This window comes from Piliocolobus tephrosceles, chromosome 1 (assembly GCF_002776525.5).
Source record: "Piliocolobus tephrosceles isolate RC106 chromosome 1, ASM277652v3, whole genome shotgun sequence".
In the NCBI taxonomy this organism is placed as follows: domain Eukaryota; kingdom Metazoa; phylum Chordata; class Mammalia; order Primates; family Cercopithecidae; genus Piliocolobus; species Piliocolobus tephrosceles.
In genome coordinates this window covers 134,948,859-134,966,796 of record NC_045434.1, presented here as the reverse complement: position 1 = coordinate 134,966,796, position 17,938 = coordinate 134,948,859, and the positions used below count along the sequence as shown (strand labels likewise).

At 41.0% G+C, this 17,938-nt stretch overlaps 1 protein-coding gene across 1 annotated transcript; it reads left to right on the top strand.

Annotated features, from left to right (window-relative positions):
• Positions 1-9,766: 9,766 nt before the first annotated feature.
• Positions 9,767-17,027, top strand: LINC02801 (long intergenic non-protein coding RNA 2801; the record flags this gene model as incomplete). The annotated part of the gene is given in 2 exon segments (XM_023207809.1): positions 9,767-9,789; positions 16,715-17,027. Coding segments are annotated over 2 exon segments (336 nt in total), but the record flags the coding sequence as incomplete, so codon positions are not given.
• Positions 17,028-17,938: the final 911 nt, after the last annotated feature.

The window sequence follows — 17,938 nt, the reverse complement described above, 5'->3', positions numbered from 1 at the left end:
TCCTGACATTTACAACCCTTTCCTCCCTCTCCTGAGGCCCCTCCAGCAGCATCTGCTGACTTGTACCTGTGCTTCCACCACCAGGGTCGAGGAACGTTGTTGACCATGGCAGAAGTGGCAGAAGAAACTCCTGTCCATCAGCTTTGAGTCAAAATAATGCCAGCTCTATCTCTTGTGTCCTGAAAATTGGCTCTTTTTTTTTTTTTTTTTTTTTTTTTTTTTTTAATGAAATACCTAGTTTTCACCTTGGGCTCTATTTTACCTGCTCAGAAACAATTGTAGAATAAATCAATACAGTGCATTTCTGTTCACGTTGTATTGGCTGGATCTAGTCATAACAGTCCATCTGATTGCAGGAGAGATTGTCAAATGTAGTTTAGCTGTGTGTTCGGGAATAAGGAGGAGAAAGGGGATAGTGGGGGTACTAGGGCCCCCTCCACACTGTTTTATGGTAACTGTTAATATTTTCCCAAGGAATAGATATTTCATTAATAGCTAGGGTATGGCTTTAATTGCTGTCTGGTTTACTCACTTCATAAACTAGGATGGAGCTTGTGGAAGAACAAAGATTAGTTTTGACCTATAAGCTTAAACCCAAGCCCTTTCCTCTACTCCCATGTATGCCTGTTTAGTCTTCTGGGTAATACTATGCTAGTGGCTAAAGGAGAAATGAATTATAAAACCTCCTTACTATACCTGCTAGTTCTTTCAGGGATAGGGACTACTTGCAAGCATTAAGGGACCAAATCCTGTCTAATTGCAACCATCATAATACTGAAAAGACAGAGGAGAGGAGAAAAAAGCTGTATTAGTCAGGAATATTGCAGTTGCAGGTGATAGAGGATTAGTTCATAACTTTATTTTAAAAAAGGATATTAATTTGCTTAAGTACCTGGGAAGTTCACGAGAGACAGCCAGCTTCAGGAACAGTTGGATCTAGTGCTTCAAATAAGGTTTCTCTCTCTTTCTAGCTCTGTCTCTCATCTCTATGCCTCTGCGCAGCTTAATCTTCAAGTAGTTTCTCTTCATGAATAGGTAAGATGACTGCTGGCAGCCCCAAATCATTGTATGTCTCATGGACTCTGGTAAAATACCAGGAAAGGCTGATTAGTTTGATTGACTTGTAAGCCCACTTCTGCACCTGTCACCATGGCTGGAGGGGTGGAGGAGTCTATCAACTAGGCGTAAGGCAATGCAAAGGTCCTTCTGTGTATTTCGGGGAGCACAGCTTGTGGGTATGTGTGTCCTACCTGAACTGAAGAGATTGTGCCATGTTGTTATAGAATAGGTAACTGACAAAAAGAAGGGAAAATAAAAAATAAATGTCCACAATAGAAGCAATCTGAAACAACCAGCCTGTGGAATAGAGAGCTTTTGCCCTTTTTGTTACACAAATAAGCTCAATGGAAGGTCATTTATAAATCCTGTACTTGAAGCTTCCCAACCGTCTGGTCTTCTCATTTTCACTAGCTCTAGGGTTCCTTGTGGAACTCAGGTGCCTGTGTTCAGTGCCGTGATTACACTGATTGTTGATCGGTAGGTGAGTTAAATTCCACATCTTGAGCTTTCTTCATCTGCCATATCCCATTGCTGATCGCAGGTCAGGTTTAATTGTGTCCTGAATGTGGACAAAACCAGGGTTGGTACCTCTGTTTTTGGTGTAAGGGTGAGCTTGATTTTTGAGTATGTTAGTACATAAATGTTTCATCTAAGATGATGTATGAGGATTATGAGTACTTTTTTGTTGTTTAAGAATATGGTTTCTTTTGCTTGAATTAGGCCTTCAATGTAAAAATATTAATATTTTACACATTTTTGTCTGATGATAAATACATGTTTATTAAAGAAAATCCAGAAAATACAAAAGAACATAAAAAAGAAAAAAAATATAATTTCTCATCCCAGTGAGAATAATATTAAAATTGTGGTTGATTTTTAAATGCATGGTGTGTGTTTATATGTATAACTAATTATAAAATTAAAACCATAGGATATATATATATATATATATATATATATATATATATATATACCTCATTTAAACCTGTCCTTAATATAGCATGTAATATTTTCATTCATTAAATAATCTTCTAAAGCATAATTTTTAATGGGTGCAGAGTTCACAATATATGTGTTGATAAATGTATTTAATTCTCTTTTGGACATTTAGGTCATTTACAATTTTGTATTATAAATAATACTGTAATATGCATCTGTCATTTTTCAAATCTTTGATTGTGATTTTAGATAAATTCCTGCACACTGACTCCTGAATTGTTCTAGAATTTTTATACATATTTAAGTTCATGTCAGAGAAATTGTACTGCTTTACACTTCTCGCAAGTATGAATCAGCATATACATTTCAGCATATAAATGTTACCTTTTCCCACAGTAGTAACATTTAAAACTTGATAGGTTGATAAGGGAAAAAAAGTAACTGGCTTTTGTTTTAATTTATATACTTTGATTTCTGGTGAGTTTGCCTGTTTTTTACATTTATTATCCATTTGTGTTTCTTCTGCTAGATGTCTACTTATAGAAGACTGGGCTTATGTTTTTTTGGTATGTTCATCTTTTTCATTTTGAACAACCTTTTGGTGATAGACATACTGGCCTGAGAGTCAGAATTACTGGGTTCCGCAGTTTCCTTATCCATAAAATGGGGATAATGTCAGGTGGATCCGTAGTCTGTTCTAGTAGGTCTAAGTAGTCAAACATTAGCCTTTTCAGAAAGTTCAACCTGTACTTATTTTAATTCTCTCACAGGGAGTTTAAGAGACTCAAATGAGCTGAGTGCACAAATGCTTTATAAGCAACAAGAGCAAATCAAAGTTAGGAATTCACTATTTCATCCATAGTTATCTAGACACAGACATTTTACTTTCAATATCTCACTTATTTCTCACCACATATTCTTTTCCCCAGTTAGCAGGGGAGGAGAATAAGGCTCTGCCAGTTTAAGCCACACAGCTTATGAGGAGCAGACCCGGATGCTAGCCTGGGATGGCTGACCTCCTGTCCCACCATCTTTCCATTGTGGGATCCTGCTTCCCTCCAAGTCCTTTAAAAGGTGGATGAATTTACTTCCTCCCAGGCATAATCTACTTCAGTTGTGCACCCAGTAATAGATATTAACCAAAGCTGTGCAGACATAGTCTGGATCAGTATGGTGACCAACCAAGTCTCATTAGCAACATAAAGAGCATTATTGAGTAGTATTTATTTTCTTTGGAAATGATTATTTTTCAGAAACATGCAATTCTGGGTTCTGGGAAAGTGGAATCATGGCCATCTTGGGTAACTGCTTAAGTCATCCTCATTTACAGTTGCTTACGTTATGATGAGGCAGATTCACAACTCTTAAAATGCAAGTTGGGAGAATGAAACTTTTAGCATTCTGAAATTTCCAAAGAGGTATCATGTTCTTCATCGTCCCTTTGCTCTCCATTCTGGGCATGTGAGAATAAACAAAATCCCTGGCAGAATAATATTTCCAGAAATATGAGGAAAAACTTAATTTCTTTCATTTTACATCCAGATGTTTTCCAGCAGGAAAGAAAATCTCCATAGAATGCAAGATTCCCAAACAAATAAAACTTCCAAAAGAATCCTCCTTTTAGCAGATCACATTGTATCATTTGCAAACTAGCTGGTGAATAAAGGAAGCTTTGAAGTTTGCATAGTCAATCAAAAATGTTTTTTAGAGATAAACGACACATAACCTATCAACAAGTGTTTTTTGGGTATATCCTATGTTAGTTAATCTTTATATATAGTGTTTTAATACTCAAAGCAACATTTGGAATTTATGAACAAGACCCTGGACCAGGCAGCGTGGAGATGCCAGAATGAACAAGTCTTGGTCATTGACCTAGGTGGCCTTCTAATTTAGGAAAGGGGTTAAATCTAAGGCAAGAAACTTGTAATAAATGTTAGTACATGACAAATTTTATAAAAGAGAAACAAACAAAGTTCCACGGGAGAATACGGTGAGAAGAGATCATTTCTGCCTGGAGGATCATGGCAGACTCCAAGGAGGAGGTGGCGTATGGGATGGAAGGCTTTGGTCAGGCTGGGAGTGGGTAGAGGATTCCAGACAAAGGACACAGTAGAAGCAAAATCATGGGGTTGTCACAGCATGGGGGCAGGGAAGTCGGATAGGAGTGGTATCTGGCTGGCTGGTAGGTGGATGGGAGAATGGGAGCACCAGGAAAGTGAGCACTGTGGTGCTGCCATCAACTTGCTCCTTGCCACACTGCTAGTCTTGGCACAAAGCCTTTCTCAGGAGGCTCAAGGATATTGACGAACTCAATAAATGAACAAATGAAAGAACAAGACCCAATGAACAATCAAGGAGCAAAAGCCTTCATGTTGGTGGCAGCACATTCTTCTGTCTCACTCACTGTCTAGGTACATTGGTATATTTACCTCTTACTACAGCAGAAGTACCCTCTTCAGTCTAGGGTTGGTTATGTGGAAAAAAATTAGTTGAAGAGGTGAACCATGGAAAAGTATGGATTTCCACCTTAAATGTTTTTAATTTATCTTAAATAAATGAACTCTAATTCACTATCTCTATTATTTTTATTATTACATAGGGCTAAGACTTTTCCTTTGTGTAAGCATCCACTGAAGGAAGCTCCTGCACCTCATTTTGAATAAACCACACCTGTAACTCAATAGCTATGATTTTACAATTTCTGGCTTAGGTTCTTCTAATGCAGGAGGCAAACATAAATAAACCTATGAAGCAATCTGAACGCAGAACCATTTCGGGCTTTTACTGTTTTGCCCCAATCCTGTGCAGTTGTCTTTCTCACACACCATTAGGCAATTTTTTGTTGTTGTTGTTGTTTTTGTTGTTTTTTTTAGCAATAGCCTTTACAAATTCTTTTCAAATCATTCCACTTAGTTTTCATGCAAACACTCTTTTTTTCCCCTGAACTCGTGTTTCATCAGGTTACATAATATTGATCAAAATTATGTAATTATGATAACAAGGAAATTTGGAATAAGGAATCTGAGAACCATCACAACTACCTCTTGATCAGAGCATAATTGAGACCGTCAGAGCACAAACACAGGCTAAGTAGAGAGACCTCTTCTCTTAGACAGTTGCGTGTGCCAAGGGCCTCAGCTGTGTGTCCTCCAGAGAGCTGGTTAATCCTGAGTTTAGAGAGCTTCTCGTGTTCCAGTAGCACCTTTTATCACAGTGCACTGAAACCTCGGCCAAAGCAGAGGCAGGTCATGCAAACCGGACATAAAGCTGGTCTGCCCTAGAGTACATCTGGGGTACCTTGCCTTAGAAATGCCAAGGGGATGCTGCTGTAACACTTTTACTATCACGGGGTCCCATGGGGGTCCCCTCCAGCCGACTTCAGGAATGAAGCTCCAGGGTGTGTAATTGTTTTAGCATAAATCAATTCAAAGTGGGGAGGAAGGCTCTTGGGGATCATGGAACGGTGCTTGGCATGTTGCTAATACGGATTAAATAGCTCCAGATAAACATGGACATGGCTTTCTGCTACAGTAGGCAGATTGCTTGACTCTCTGGGAGTTGAGTACTTGGAAGAGAAAAATGAAGGTTTCCAAGACTCTGGCTGGTGTCCTAGCAGACACAGATGAGGACTGTCCTAGCAGTCCTCACAGGCTGGTTCCCGGTGGGAAGGGAGGGAAGCCAGCTCCATCTGAGCATCTCAGGCCAATGCCCGGAGCCCTGACCCTGCAGAAAGCATGCAGAGTGACCTCACGGGGAGAAGATGGGTAGGGGTCAGGAGCCAGCAGTGCTGTCCTTTCTTATGCTTAACTGGCCACATAACCTAAAGAAAATTCCTTGATCCCTGAAAGCCTACTTTCTCTTCTTTTTCTGTAAAATGAGGGTAAACTGAAAGCATTTGTGAAAGTCAAAAGCTACGAGTCACGCACTGTTCAAGACACTACAAGGCCATGGGGCTTCTTAAGATGTAAATCACTCAGTTCATTCAAGAGACATGCCCCCATCTGTCTCCTCAGCCTCCCTTCACTTGCAGGAACTGAGGATGATCTGCCTGATGCCTGTCACACCATCCATCCACCCTCCATGGCTAATTAGTGTTTCTGCCCTTGAAGATAATCCCACCCCTCAAGATTAGCCTTGGGATATGAAGATCATTGCCTGGAAGAATATGGTGAGTCAGGGAATTGAAATAACCGAGATTTTTTCCCCCTTATCTTCTGACTACACTGAGGATTTTAGATTCTTTTCACCAAACACCCTCAGTCTTCTATGAATACCCACCACCCCAGTCCTGCTAAAACCTCTTACCACAGAGCAGATGTTTAGAGCCACCCACCAGGGAATAAGCCTGGCCTTTCTGTGCATCAGGCTAACCTATCATGAAGTCAGACAGCAGAGCAGGCAAAATGGGGACCCAGGTCAGCCAGTGCAAAGCTCCCTCCAGGACCCCCAGGCTTTGCGATCTCCTGGAACCTTCCTGTGAGCCTCTGTTATGGGACGAGGAGTCCAACAAGCTTATCATTGAGTCAGCTGGTGTAATGGCCCTTTACGGTGTGCAAAATGCCACCACCACCAGTAAAACAAGCAAAGGAAGAGCAAAACCTCCGTAACTAAAGAAATGATTTCTTTCCAAGTGGATGGTGTTTAAATCTGGTAAGAAACAAGTACACCTGTGGTTCTTCCTGGTTTATAGTGACTCAGGCCCAGAATAAGGTTTAGAATGTGTTTCTGGAAGTGGTATAAAGGAAGGCTTTCTTTAAGGCCACCTTTGAGACCTGGGCAAGTAGAGGAGGGGTAGGAACTGGAGACCCAGGCCAGTGGATGGAGCTCTGAGGGCTGGCAGGGATGGAGGCCTGGGGCAGCAGGCACCGAGTGGCACTGCCATCTGGCTTTGGTTGCTGGGCTTTGGAAAGTAAGTTGGTGTTCTGAAGGCAAGGCAGGAGGGATCCCAGTGCCAGGGAACAGAGTAAATGAGAACTTGTCTCTAAGCCACGGATTCTGGAATTTCCCATAATTAACATTCCAGCTGAATATTCAAAAGGCCCGGGCTTTTGGTAGGCCTGTAAATTAAAATAGAATAAAGTATTTAGGGTCTACTTATGAGGGGTAATGGTCTGGGAAACCATGACGTTTGTTATTTGTGAAATGTGACTCAGTTTTTGCATCTGTAAAGTGGCAATAGATTCAGAAATTTTTAAAATGTTAGTCCTGAGAGGGATGTTAGAGATAATTTAACTCTTTTTATTTTAGAGAAAAGGATCCTGAAGCCAGAGAGATTTGCTACTCTAATGGTATTAATATTAATAATGGTGTTGACTATGCTGAGTGTCTGAAGTATGTAAGCTCGTTTAATCCTCACAAGTTCTTTCTGAATAGTTATTACTATTATCCCTACTTTACAGATGAGAAAACTGAGACTTAATAAGGTTGTGCATCTTGCCCAAGGCCACACAGCTCATAATGGGCATAACTGGAACTTGAGACCAAGTCAGCTGGATTCTAGATTCTGAGTCTTAGAGAAGTAACTCACAGCAGCTTATATAAAAAGTTTTCTTCACTTTACGAGGCCGAGGCAGGCAGATCACTTGAAGTCAGGAGTTTGAGACCAGCCTGGCCAACATGGTGAAACCCTGTCTCTACTAAAAATGCCAAAAAAAATTAGCCAGGCTTGGTGGCGTGCACCTGTAATCCCAGCTACTTGGGAGGCTGAGGCAGAAGAATCGCGTGAGCCTGGGAGACAGAAGTTGCAGTGAGCTGAGATTCGCCACTGCACTCCAGCCTGGGTGACAGAACAAGACTCTGTCTCAAAAACAAAAACAAAAACAAAAGAATATCTTTTATATCTCAAGGGTCCAGAGAGAACCATAAACGTGTGAGGTGTGAGAGAGATAATGGGGCTTCTCCACAGTCTGTACTGCCTTGTTTGGCGGGAATAGTAATAACTGACAGGAAGCTGACTGTGTGTCGGATATGGTATTAAGTTCTATACCTGGATTATGTTAATCATTTAATCCTCACTTCAACCTGTGAAATGCAAATTATTCTGGCACATGTTAAAGATGGTGAGGCAGACATTATTCACGGGGATCGTGGCCATAGGTATTGGGATCACTGCGACAGGGGCTTGCAGAAGAGGGGAGAGAGTAGACCTAACTCTTTCCCGGACAAGGACAAGTGGTTTATAAGCATGGAGTGGGGTGGAGGTCAGTGGATAGAAAATTACTAAGAGTGAACGTTGAGAATAAGGGGATTTCTGGCTAAACCAACTTGATGGGATCATTGCTGAAGGCAGACCAGGGTGATGGAGAAGAGGATTTTTTTTTTTGACAGGGTTTTGCTCTTTTTACCCAGGCTGGAGTGCAATGGCTCGATCTGGGCTCACTACAACCTCTGCCTCCCGGGTTCAAGCGATTCTCCTGACTCAGTTTCCCGAGTAGCAGGATTACAGGCGCCTGCCACCACGCCTGGCTAATTTTCATAATTTTACTAGGGACAGTTCACCATGTTGGCTGGGCTGATCTCAAACTCCTGACCTCAGGTGATCTGCCCACCTCAGCTTCCCAAAGTGCTGGGATTACAGGAATGAGCCACTGGGCCTGGTCAAGGATTTTTGTTAGTAGGATTCTTGTTCAAAATGGATTCTGCAAAGACAGAGAGGGAAGCCCCAGTTCAGGCCCAGTCAAGCTGAGGACTAAGAGGAACCTGACTAAAGTTTCAGTCAAAGGAGAGAGTCTTTGTCAAACTCTATGAGATGAGCAATATTATACCCATTTTATAGATTAGTGAACTGAGTCACAAAGATGAGTCAAGGTCACACGGTAAATGGTGGAACCGGGATTTAAACCTATGGAGTAGGATTTGAACCTCTGTGCTATACATATATCTAACATGCCTGTTTTTGACATGCGCTTCCACACAACTACCATATAATGACAATTTATGTGTAATATGATGGCCTTGATCATTAAAGACAGATTAAACATAACACCGTGTCTTTGTTGGGAGATTTATTCCATTGTATTCAAGTATTTTGGGGATTGGTCATCCATCTAGTATCCAGATAACATTTCCAGATTAATATCTCAATTCCTGGCCATTCACCCAGGAGCTATTTGCTTAGGTTGAAGGGATTGACTTGGCTACAGCTCACCCTTGTCCTGCCCTTTCCTCTTCAGAATTGGAAGGGAATCCTGCCCTGCTGTTAGGCGCTGCTTTCTCCCTTTGATTGGTTACATTGGAAGTCATTTTGCAAATGAGACAAGCATTAAGTTTTGTGAAATGGTGGCGTCCATTGGTGTTGAAAGGTGTAGAATGAAATCACTTAAAGTAGAAGCTCTTTTCCAAATGATTTCATGTCTCAGATCTAAATTATTCATTTGAGAAATTAATCAGTTTGGATTTTAAGAGTTACCGTTGGGTGATGATTTTCTTCTTCTTTTGCCTCTAATGGATAATTTGAGGGAATCAGCTTTTATATTAAGAAGATAAAACATGAGTTTGCAAAGTTGCCATCTGATCTGATTGCCTGGTGGTCCGCCTAGGAAAAGGAGTCTCTGATGAGTATTGGATCCTGAGGTGCATAAGGGCAGGAGCTACATATAGACGATTCCCTTTGTCTGCTATTTAATGCAAAGCCTTGCACAACTGGGCACCACACATTTGCCACTAATGATATGTGGGAGTTGGAGATTTACCCCCATTCTTCATTCTAAACATCTCTCTTGGCTTTCTTTGTCCCACTGCCTGCCTGAATCTGGCCCTGAGCAGGATGGCCACCCCACAGGATATAAGGTATGGGTTTGGAAAATTGAGAAAATGATCTGTGTTAGCTGGCTTCTGTGTTCCATGTGCATTTTATTGGAGCCTGTCTGAAGATAGTGCCTTGCGTTTGGAAGGAGGCCTGCTGAGTCATGCCAGGCTTTTCCTCTTTCACGGTAATGCATTATCTCTGAGCATGAAATTGACCCAATGTTTGTCTATCTGGTCACTACCATGGTTCCCAAGCCCATAAACATCCCCTAATCTTTTTCTTCACTACTCATGCAGTTTTTCTACTCATATTCAATACTTTAAGAAACTCACTCTTTCATTCTGTATTACTAACCCATGGCTCCTTCCTGTTCCTTCTTCACTTTAGTATTTTCTTTTTCTGAGAGGAGATCTTGGGTGAAAGTTATTATAGCTATAATTTATTAAATGTCTTCTGTGTGTCTGGGTCTGTACTTAGAACTAATAATTATTTGCAACAATTGTCATCACTGTACACTTACTATGTGTCCAGCAGTGCTAAGTGCTTTGCAGACGTAGATTCATTTAAGTCTTATAACAAGCTTATGACACGAATACTATTAATAAACCCATTTACAGATGTGGAGACTGAAGATTAGTGAAATTAATTAACTTGCCCAAGGTTACTAAGCTAGTAAATGGCAGTCTTGAATCAGGCAGTCCAACTCCCAAGCCCATACTCTTAATCACTACAATATATTGCCCTTCTTTTAAGCCTGTGGCCTTTCCTATTGTTCACAGGTATCCTGCAAGGGCAGTGTATTGCTGTACAGACCTAATAAGATCCATGCTTTGACCTCAGGCTTGTCTGCCTCCAAAGCCCATGCTTTTTCCACTCTCCAAATTGCCTTTGAGGAAGATAGACTCTGAGTTGCCCACTATCACCTCACCAGTTGTTCCTTTCTTAGGCACAGAGAGAATGATGTAGGATTAACTACATCACATATGATACCCAAAGAAATCCATTGGTTTACTCCAGTGGCTTACCAATGTCTTTATCATCCTTTCTTCAAATTTTACATGGTACAAGAGATCGAGACAAAGCTACTCTGGTTGAATTCACAATAGGGGACCTGTGCCCTCCTGTGCCCCTGCTCTACCTCCCATGAACCATGGTTTCAGCAGTTCCTCCATCAAACCCTGAAGGACACCAGAAAGCACAGCTGTAAAATCAGTTAACCTCATCCTAAGTCAGGAACACATACCAACCATCACTAAGTGGATAGTTGTTTATTCCATTTTTGCATTTATCAAGATAACATTATTCCAAGACATTTATGGTTAAAAATAACAACAACAACAACAACAACAACAACAACAACAACAACAACGTTTTGTCCTTATTCCAGCCAAAAATATATTTTCTAAGCCCACTTTCCTATAATTACATTAAAAGAAACATATTGGTCAGATCAAATCAATAAACACTTGTTTAGTGCCTGCCAGCCCTGGGGAAACAAATCTCAGTATGACATGGTAACTTCTAAGTTATGAGATGATGATGATGATGATGATGATGATGATTATTCTCAGTTTACTGAATGGCTTAAGCCCAGGCAATTAGGTCCTCTCTAAGATTATAGCAAAACAATCATGTATTGGATTTCTCTTCCCACAGAAACTCCAACATCCAAGCCATAGACATATCATGAAGGCAGGTGACACTATGATTTCACCTAAGCCATTAGAGTCAGTCATGGCTTACTTTCTTCCTATAGACAGCCCAGGGCACATGCTAGCTATGGACTTTAGCTGCTGACACCCAGGTATGAAACTAAAATGAATGATAGACAACTCATAGCAAGATGTAGCGTACCGTGAAGCCAAATCTAAAAAGTTTTCTGGGTGTATCTGTTATCTTTACTCCTGGATTATCAGACCAGTGTTTTCAATTTTGATCTTCATATTTAATGGAAGGAAAATCTGATTCCTCTGGAATAAGAAAGGCGAAAAAAATGACATAGATGTATGTCTTTTAGGTTATGAGTATGAAATGGTGGCAAAGAATACTATGTGTCCACCAAGTCCTATCCCTTTGTCTTTTGGGCACTAACGTAGACTACACCTCCAAGCCTTTTTTGCGGCTAGGTGGCATCGTGTCATTGAGTTCTGGCCAATAGATGTTGCCAGAAGCAATGTGTACCATTTCCAGGTCTGGCCCATAAAGTCACCCTATGCAACCCTCCATGGTCTCTCCTCTTGTATTCACTGGTTGAGTGGAGAGGACTCTGTAGATTTGGAGGATAGTGGACCCAGAGGAGAGAAAGAGTGTACATCTCTAAATGAGCAACGAGTCTGTAGAGTGAGACCTGCACTTGGCTGTGAAATAAGCAATAACCATTTTTTTTTGTGTAAAACTGTTGAGATTTGAGGAATGCTAATTACAGAATTTAGCTTACCTCACTAATACAGAGGCATAGTAAATAAGAGCCTAAGTATTAGAATTAGACAATTCTGGGTTCTATAAAAACTTTTCCACTTACCAGCTGGGTGACCTTGCACGAATTACTTAACCTCTCAGAGTTTCAACATCATTTGTAAAATGGGAATATAATAACACTTACCTCATAGGATGGTGGGAGAACTCTATGGAAACATATGTGTATAATGTCTGTTACATAGCAGGTGTAGCAAGATTACAAATTCACTCACACAATCCAATTGTGCAAAGAAAATGTACTTCCTTTATTTCTCTATAACTGATTGAATTTTCTTCAAGATTCTCCAGCCCTGGGGTAGCAGGAAAACAAATGTGAACTTTAAATGAGTCAATTAACAATATGTCAGTCTCCTTTTGGTTTAAAATAGTTCCTTTCAGGTAACTGCTCAGGCTTTCAGAATCCTCACCCTCAAGAGAGTCAATGGGTGAATTTACTCTGCAGCCCCAGAGGTGGCCCCAGAGGTATTTGTGCAGGCCTCTGGCTGCTCTCAGAGTCCTCACTGGTCCTGCTGGGTTGCGTCCTTTCCCTGTACTGTTAGTGCTTGCCTATGTGGCAGCTGCTGCTGGAAACTTGAGAGCTCTTCTTTCCTCAGCTTGGGAAGGGCTTGGTGGGCTTCTCTTTTGAGGCAGCTGGTGCTGTGTATCCTTCTGAGGCCTGGCTGTGACTACCACTTGCTTTCTGGCCTCGGTTGCCCTTGGCCACAGGGTCATTTTGCTCCCCCATAGTGACCACTCTGGTGAGTTGACCATTCAGCAAGTCAATTACTTTCTCGTTTCTTCTAAAGAGCATCCAGGAATTTCTGGATATTTTCCATACAAGGAAGGAGACCCCAGCAAACCAACTCAGGTCTGCTTTCAGCCTAGTCATGACTTTTCTCTGATATGGCCACCACTTGTTGCATGTAGGGGTGGGGACAGTATCCTGCAAGGAAATCTCTTCTCAGAGACTCAGAGAAGGACAAGGGCCTCTTTGCTTTTGGTTTTGTGGCAGACAGGCTCTAAGGTGATTCCTTATGATCCTCACATCCTGGTGCACATACCCTTGTATAATCCCCTCCTCTTGAGTTGTGGGGGTGGGACCTGTGATTGCTTCTAACCAATAAAATGTAAAAAATGGATATGGCATCACTCTGGTGATTATGTTACCTTATATAAAAAATTTCATCTTGCTAGTTGACTTGCAAGAGACTTTGCTTGCTGACTTGGTAGAGTGGCTGTGTAGGGAAACCCAATGTGGTGAGGAACTGTAGGTGGCCCCTAGGAACTGTGGGTGGCGTCTAGGACCTGAAGGTAGCCACCAGCCAGTATGAAGCCAGGATCCCAAGTTTTACAACCACAAGGAAATGAAAACTACTAATAACCTGAGTGAGCGTGGAGATGGATTCTTCTCCAGTCATTCCTCCAGATGAGAATGCAGCCCAGCTGCCATCTTGGTTGTAGTCTTGTGTGACCCTAAGTGGAAGATCCAGCTAATCCTGATCCATGGAAACTGTAAGATAATAAATGTCCATTATTTTAAGCTGCTTAATTTGTGGTTTAAATAACAAGCTGCTAACTTGTTATGCAGCAATGAACTTTGGTTGAGAGAGAGTTGGAGGCATGCGTATCTCCAGCCCTTTTACACTTCTGACAACCTGCTGAGGGGTAGAAGAGCACACTTGCATTTTCCTCCTTCAGTCTGGTGGGAGGACCTCTCCTGCTGTCCCCAGTCACACACACATCATAACTTACTCCCGATGCCCAAAGTGGCATTTACTCACTCTACTTTCTTTGGGCTCAAGATGTGGAGTGGCTGCTGTGAGACATAATTTAGAAGAAGAGGTAATAAATACACAAATAATTAATATTTTAAGAATACTATCTCCATTACAAGGATCATTATATTCAGTTTCTGTATTAGTCCATTTCCATAGTGCTATACAGAACTACCTGAGACTGGGTAATTTATAAGAAAAAGAGATTTAATTGACTTACAGTTCCACATGGCTGGCAAGGCCTCAGGAATCTTACAGTCATGGCAGAAGGTGAAGGGCAAGCAAGGCATATCTTACACGGCAGCAGAAGAGAGAGAGAGAATGAGGCGGGGAACTGCCAAACACTTTTAAACCATCAGATCTCATGAGAACTCATTCATTATCACCACAAAAGCATGGGGAAAACCACCTCCATGACCCAATCACCTCACACCAGGTCGCTCCCTTGACTTATGGGGATTACAGTTCGAGATGAGATTTGGGTGGGGACATAGAGCCAAACCATATCAGTTTCCTTCCCTTTAGATTCGGTTGGTTGAACCTCATTGTTTTCCCAGATCAGGAAGTTACACAAACCGTTTTTAACTCTAATTTTTTCTTTAGTTTTTCCCTATTTCAAACTTCTCCTGGCATAGGAAAGGCCATTAGGGCTGGGTGGCCCACCTCCTTAGAGACATAAATAGGGCTTGCAATAAATGCTTGGGGAGTCTGGTTTCCCATGGGATGCTGATCCAGATAAGTAGCTATCCTGTTAGGGTCAATGGAATACAGTCACAGATTATTAGAGCTGGAAGGAGAGCTATAAAGTCCAAATACTATCATTTTTTAGAGAAGGAAGTCAAGGCCCAGGGAGGTAAAACGACTTGCAAAAAGTCACCATGTTGGTTATTCCAAAGCTGGAACGAATATCTGAACATTCCAATTCACAGACCATGCACTAGTTATCTTAAGATATCATGTACAAACTGCAAATCAATAAGTAGCAGAAAATTCTTTAATGAGGCACGTTTTGCCAGAGTGGATTATTTTTTAGATTCACTTTATTGAAACCTCTTCCTTTGCAAGAATTAAGTTTTTATCCTTTTCTGCTGATAAAAGAAAACCTTTCCAGGTAAAGCCAAAGAATAGCATCTTTCCTCTGACCTGCTAAATGGTAATAACAGCTGTTAGGAATATGCCCCATCAGGCCCCAGGAAGTGAGGTATGGAGCATTTACAAACTTTGGGTTGCATTTGGAATTGTCTAAATCTGGGCAGCCCGCTGACCTCGAATGGAGACAGACCTTTTAACTGTGCTTTTATGTATCATCGCTTCTTCTCTCTCTCTTTCTCTCTCTCTCTCTCTCTCTGTATTATATATATATATATATATATATTTTTTTTTTTTTTAAGAAGGGGAGCTAGTCTTTACTTTTTCCCCTTTCTAGCCTTTCAAGACAAAGCACTTGAAATATGAATATGATCTTTGTGGAAATGAGTGAGATTAAAAAAATTCTTCTATCATTTTGCAGAGATTTTTGTACCCCTGGAATTAGAAAATAGTTTGGGTCATAGAGAATGACCTTTTTAATGCATATTGTTATTTTATTCCTAATTCTCATAAGCGAGCTTCCTGCAGATGAGTAGCTTGAGACACTGCCATTGCTCCTTCGTGTTACTGTTTCTCAGTCCTAACAGTCAGTTTACGATGTCAAGCATGGCACCACATTTCAGTTTTGTGAGAAACGCTGTAGTGTAGTGGGGAAGAACCCTAGCGATGGAGTCAAATGGACCTGAGTTCAGAATCTGTACTTTGGGGCAACTTACTTGACATCTTTGAGTCTGAGTTTCCTCATACGTAAAGTGGAGAGATTAATAGTGGTTACCTGATATGGATACTGCATACGTTAAATGAGATAAGAATATGGCATAGCTAACACATGCCTGGCACATAGTGGGTGTTGTCATAACATGCAGGACACTGTATTAGAATTACTGTACATGTTCACAATCCCAGCCAGACTGAAAACTCCATCAGAGCAGAAACTATGTCTGTCTTGGTGTAATCCCAACTCTCAGTTTACCACGTACTGTATCGTAGGTGTTTATACTTTTGTGAATTAATGAATAAACAAATGATCAAAAATTGATAATTATTACTCATGTTCCCCTTAACTTGAGTGGCACACCAGCAGATCACTCAGACTAGCTGAGTCATTTCGGCAATACCCTGTTGCCTAAATGCATTCAAACTTGCTCATACAGAGATGCAGGTACCAGCTGCTTCCAGGCTTACCTACCTTTGACATATTTAGTTCAGGTTTAGGAATTTGGAAAGGCATTTCTTCATAATCTGGCATTGACTGGAGCTTACAGAAAATTCTCACGGTCTGAAGTTTAAAAACCAATATCTGAAGAAGAACCAGAAAGGGCAAGTGTTAAAATAATCTGGTTAGAAAAACAAAGTTTCTTCTAACTTAGTTCTTAAAATTCAAAACCTGATGTGAACCCCTTATGAGTTCAATAATTACCAAGGAAACTGAGGCTTTTAATGTTCCTGTTCCATTATAGATAATTTCCTTCTCATAGGAGACCTCTAACAGCAGTCAAGATGGAAATAAAAATATTCTGAGGAGAGAGAGTGGAAGAAATAAAAAAGGAACATAATATGGAGGAAAGATAGATCCCTAGGAGATGGAGAGTTTTGTAAACAAGTTTTCTCTACACAAAGATTGGATTTGCCTTTGCGTCTCCAGGGCCCAGCACAGAGCTTGGACATGTGAGCTGCTCCACCCATATTTGTTGGGTGAAAGGTGCCTATGAGATGGTGTGGCAGAGAAGGAAAATGAGCTGGAGTGGAAGAAACCAGAGCCAGGGTAGCCAACATGCCAGAGTCCATTGCCTGGCTAAGGAATAGAAAAAGGAAGACAAATGCTTGGAAGGAAAGAGGGAAGGACAAAAAGCTGGACTGCGAAGTTCTACTTTCATTTTTCATTGTTTTTGTTTCTTTATTTAAGAAAAGCAACAAGGGGTCCAGGCACAGTGGCTCACGCTTGTAATCCCAGCACTTTGGGAGGCTGAGAGGGGCAGATCACCTGAGGCCAGGAGTTCGAGACCAGCCTGGCCAACATGGTGAAACCTCGTCAGTACTGAAAATACAAAGATTAGCCGGGTGTGGTGGTGCACACCTGTAGTCTCAGCTACTCAGGAGGCTGAGGCAGGAGAATCACTTGAACCCAGAAGGTGGAGGTTGCAGTGCACCAAGATCACACCACTGCACTCCAGCCTAGGCAACAGAGCAAGACTCCAAAAAAAAAAAAAAAAAAAAAGAAAGAAAGAAAAGGAGAAAGAAAAAAAGAAAGAAAGAAAGAAGGAAGGAAAGAAGGAAGGAAGGAAGGAAGGAAAAGCAACAAGGGAGAAATGTCAAGAGCAGAGAGTGCTAGAAGGAAGTGAAGGCAAATGTGGAAGATAAGAATTAATTCTTTGTTTCTCTTTTCTCTCTGAGAATGTTAGACCTCTGATCTAATTCTCCACTGCTTCCTTCTCTTTGCATCTGTTTTTATTATTTTCTCCCATTAAACCATAAGCAACTTGAGGGCAGACAATCAGTTTTACTACTTTTATATCCACCACTGAACCTAAATGGGTGCCTGGTTCATTTGATGCTTAATGAATTAAATTGGCAAGAACAGATGATACCTGTCAGTGGATGTATCTATGTAAAGAAATACCACTTTTCCATGACAGTGGGACAATCAATTCTTTCTCCTCTCTCTGTCTCATGGGATATACACAAGAAACAGAAAATTGAAAATTATAGGGAATTTTTTTTACAGTTCCACACATGATGTTGCTGGAATTCACTGGAATTTAATCAAAATAATATACTACAACATATGTCAACTCTACTTCTGTGGTTGTTAAAGGAAAAGTATATCTCCAAATGAGACAAAGGGCAGCTGGAAATAGGCACAGTGTTT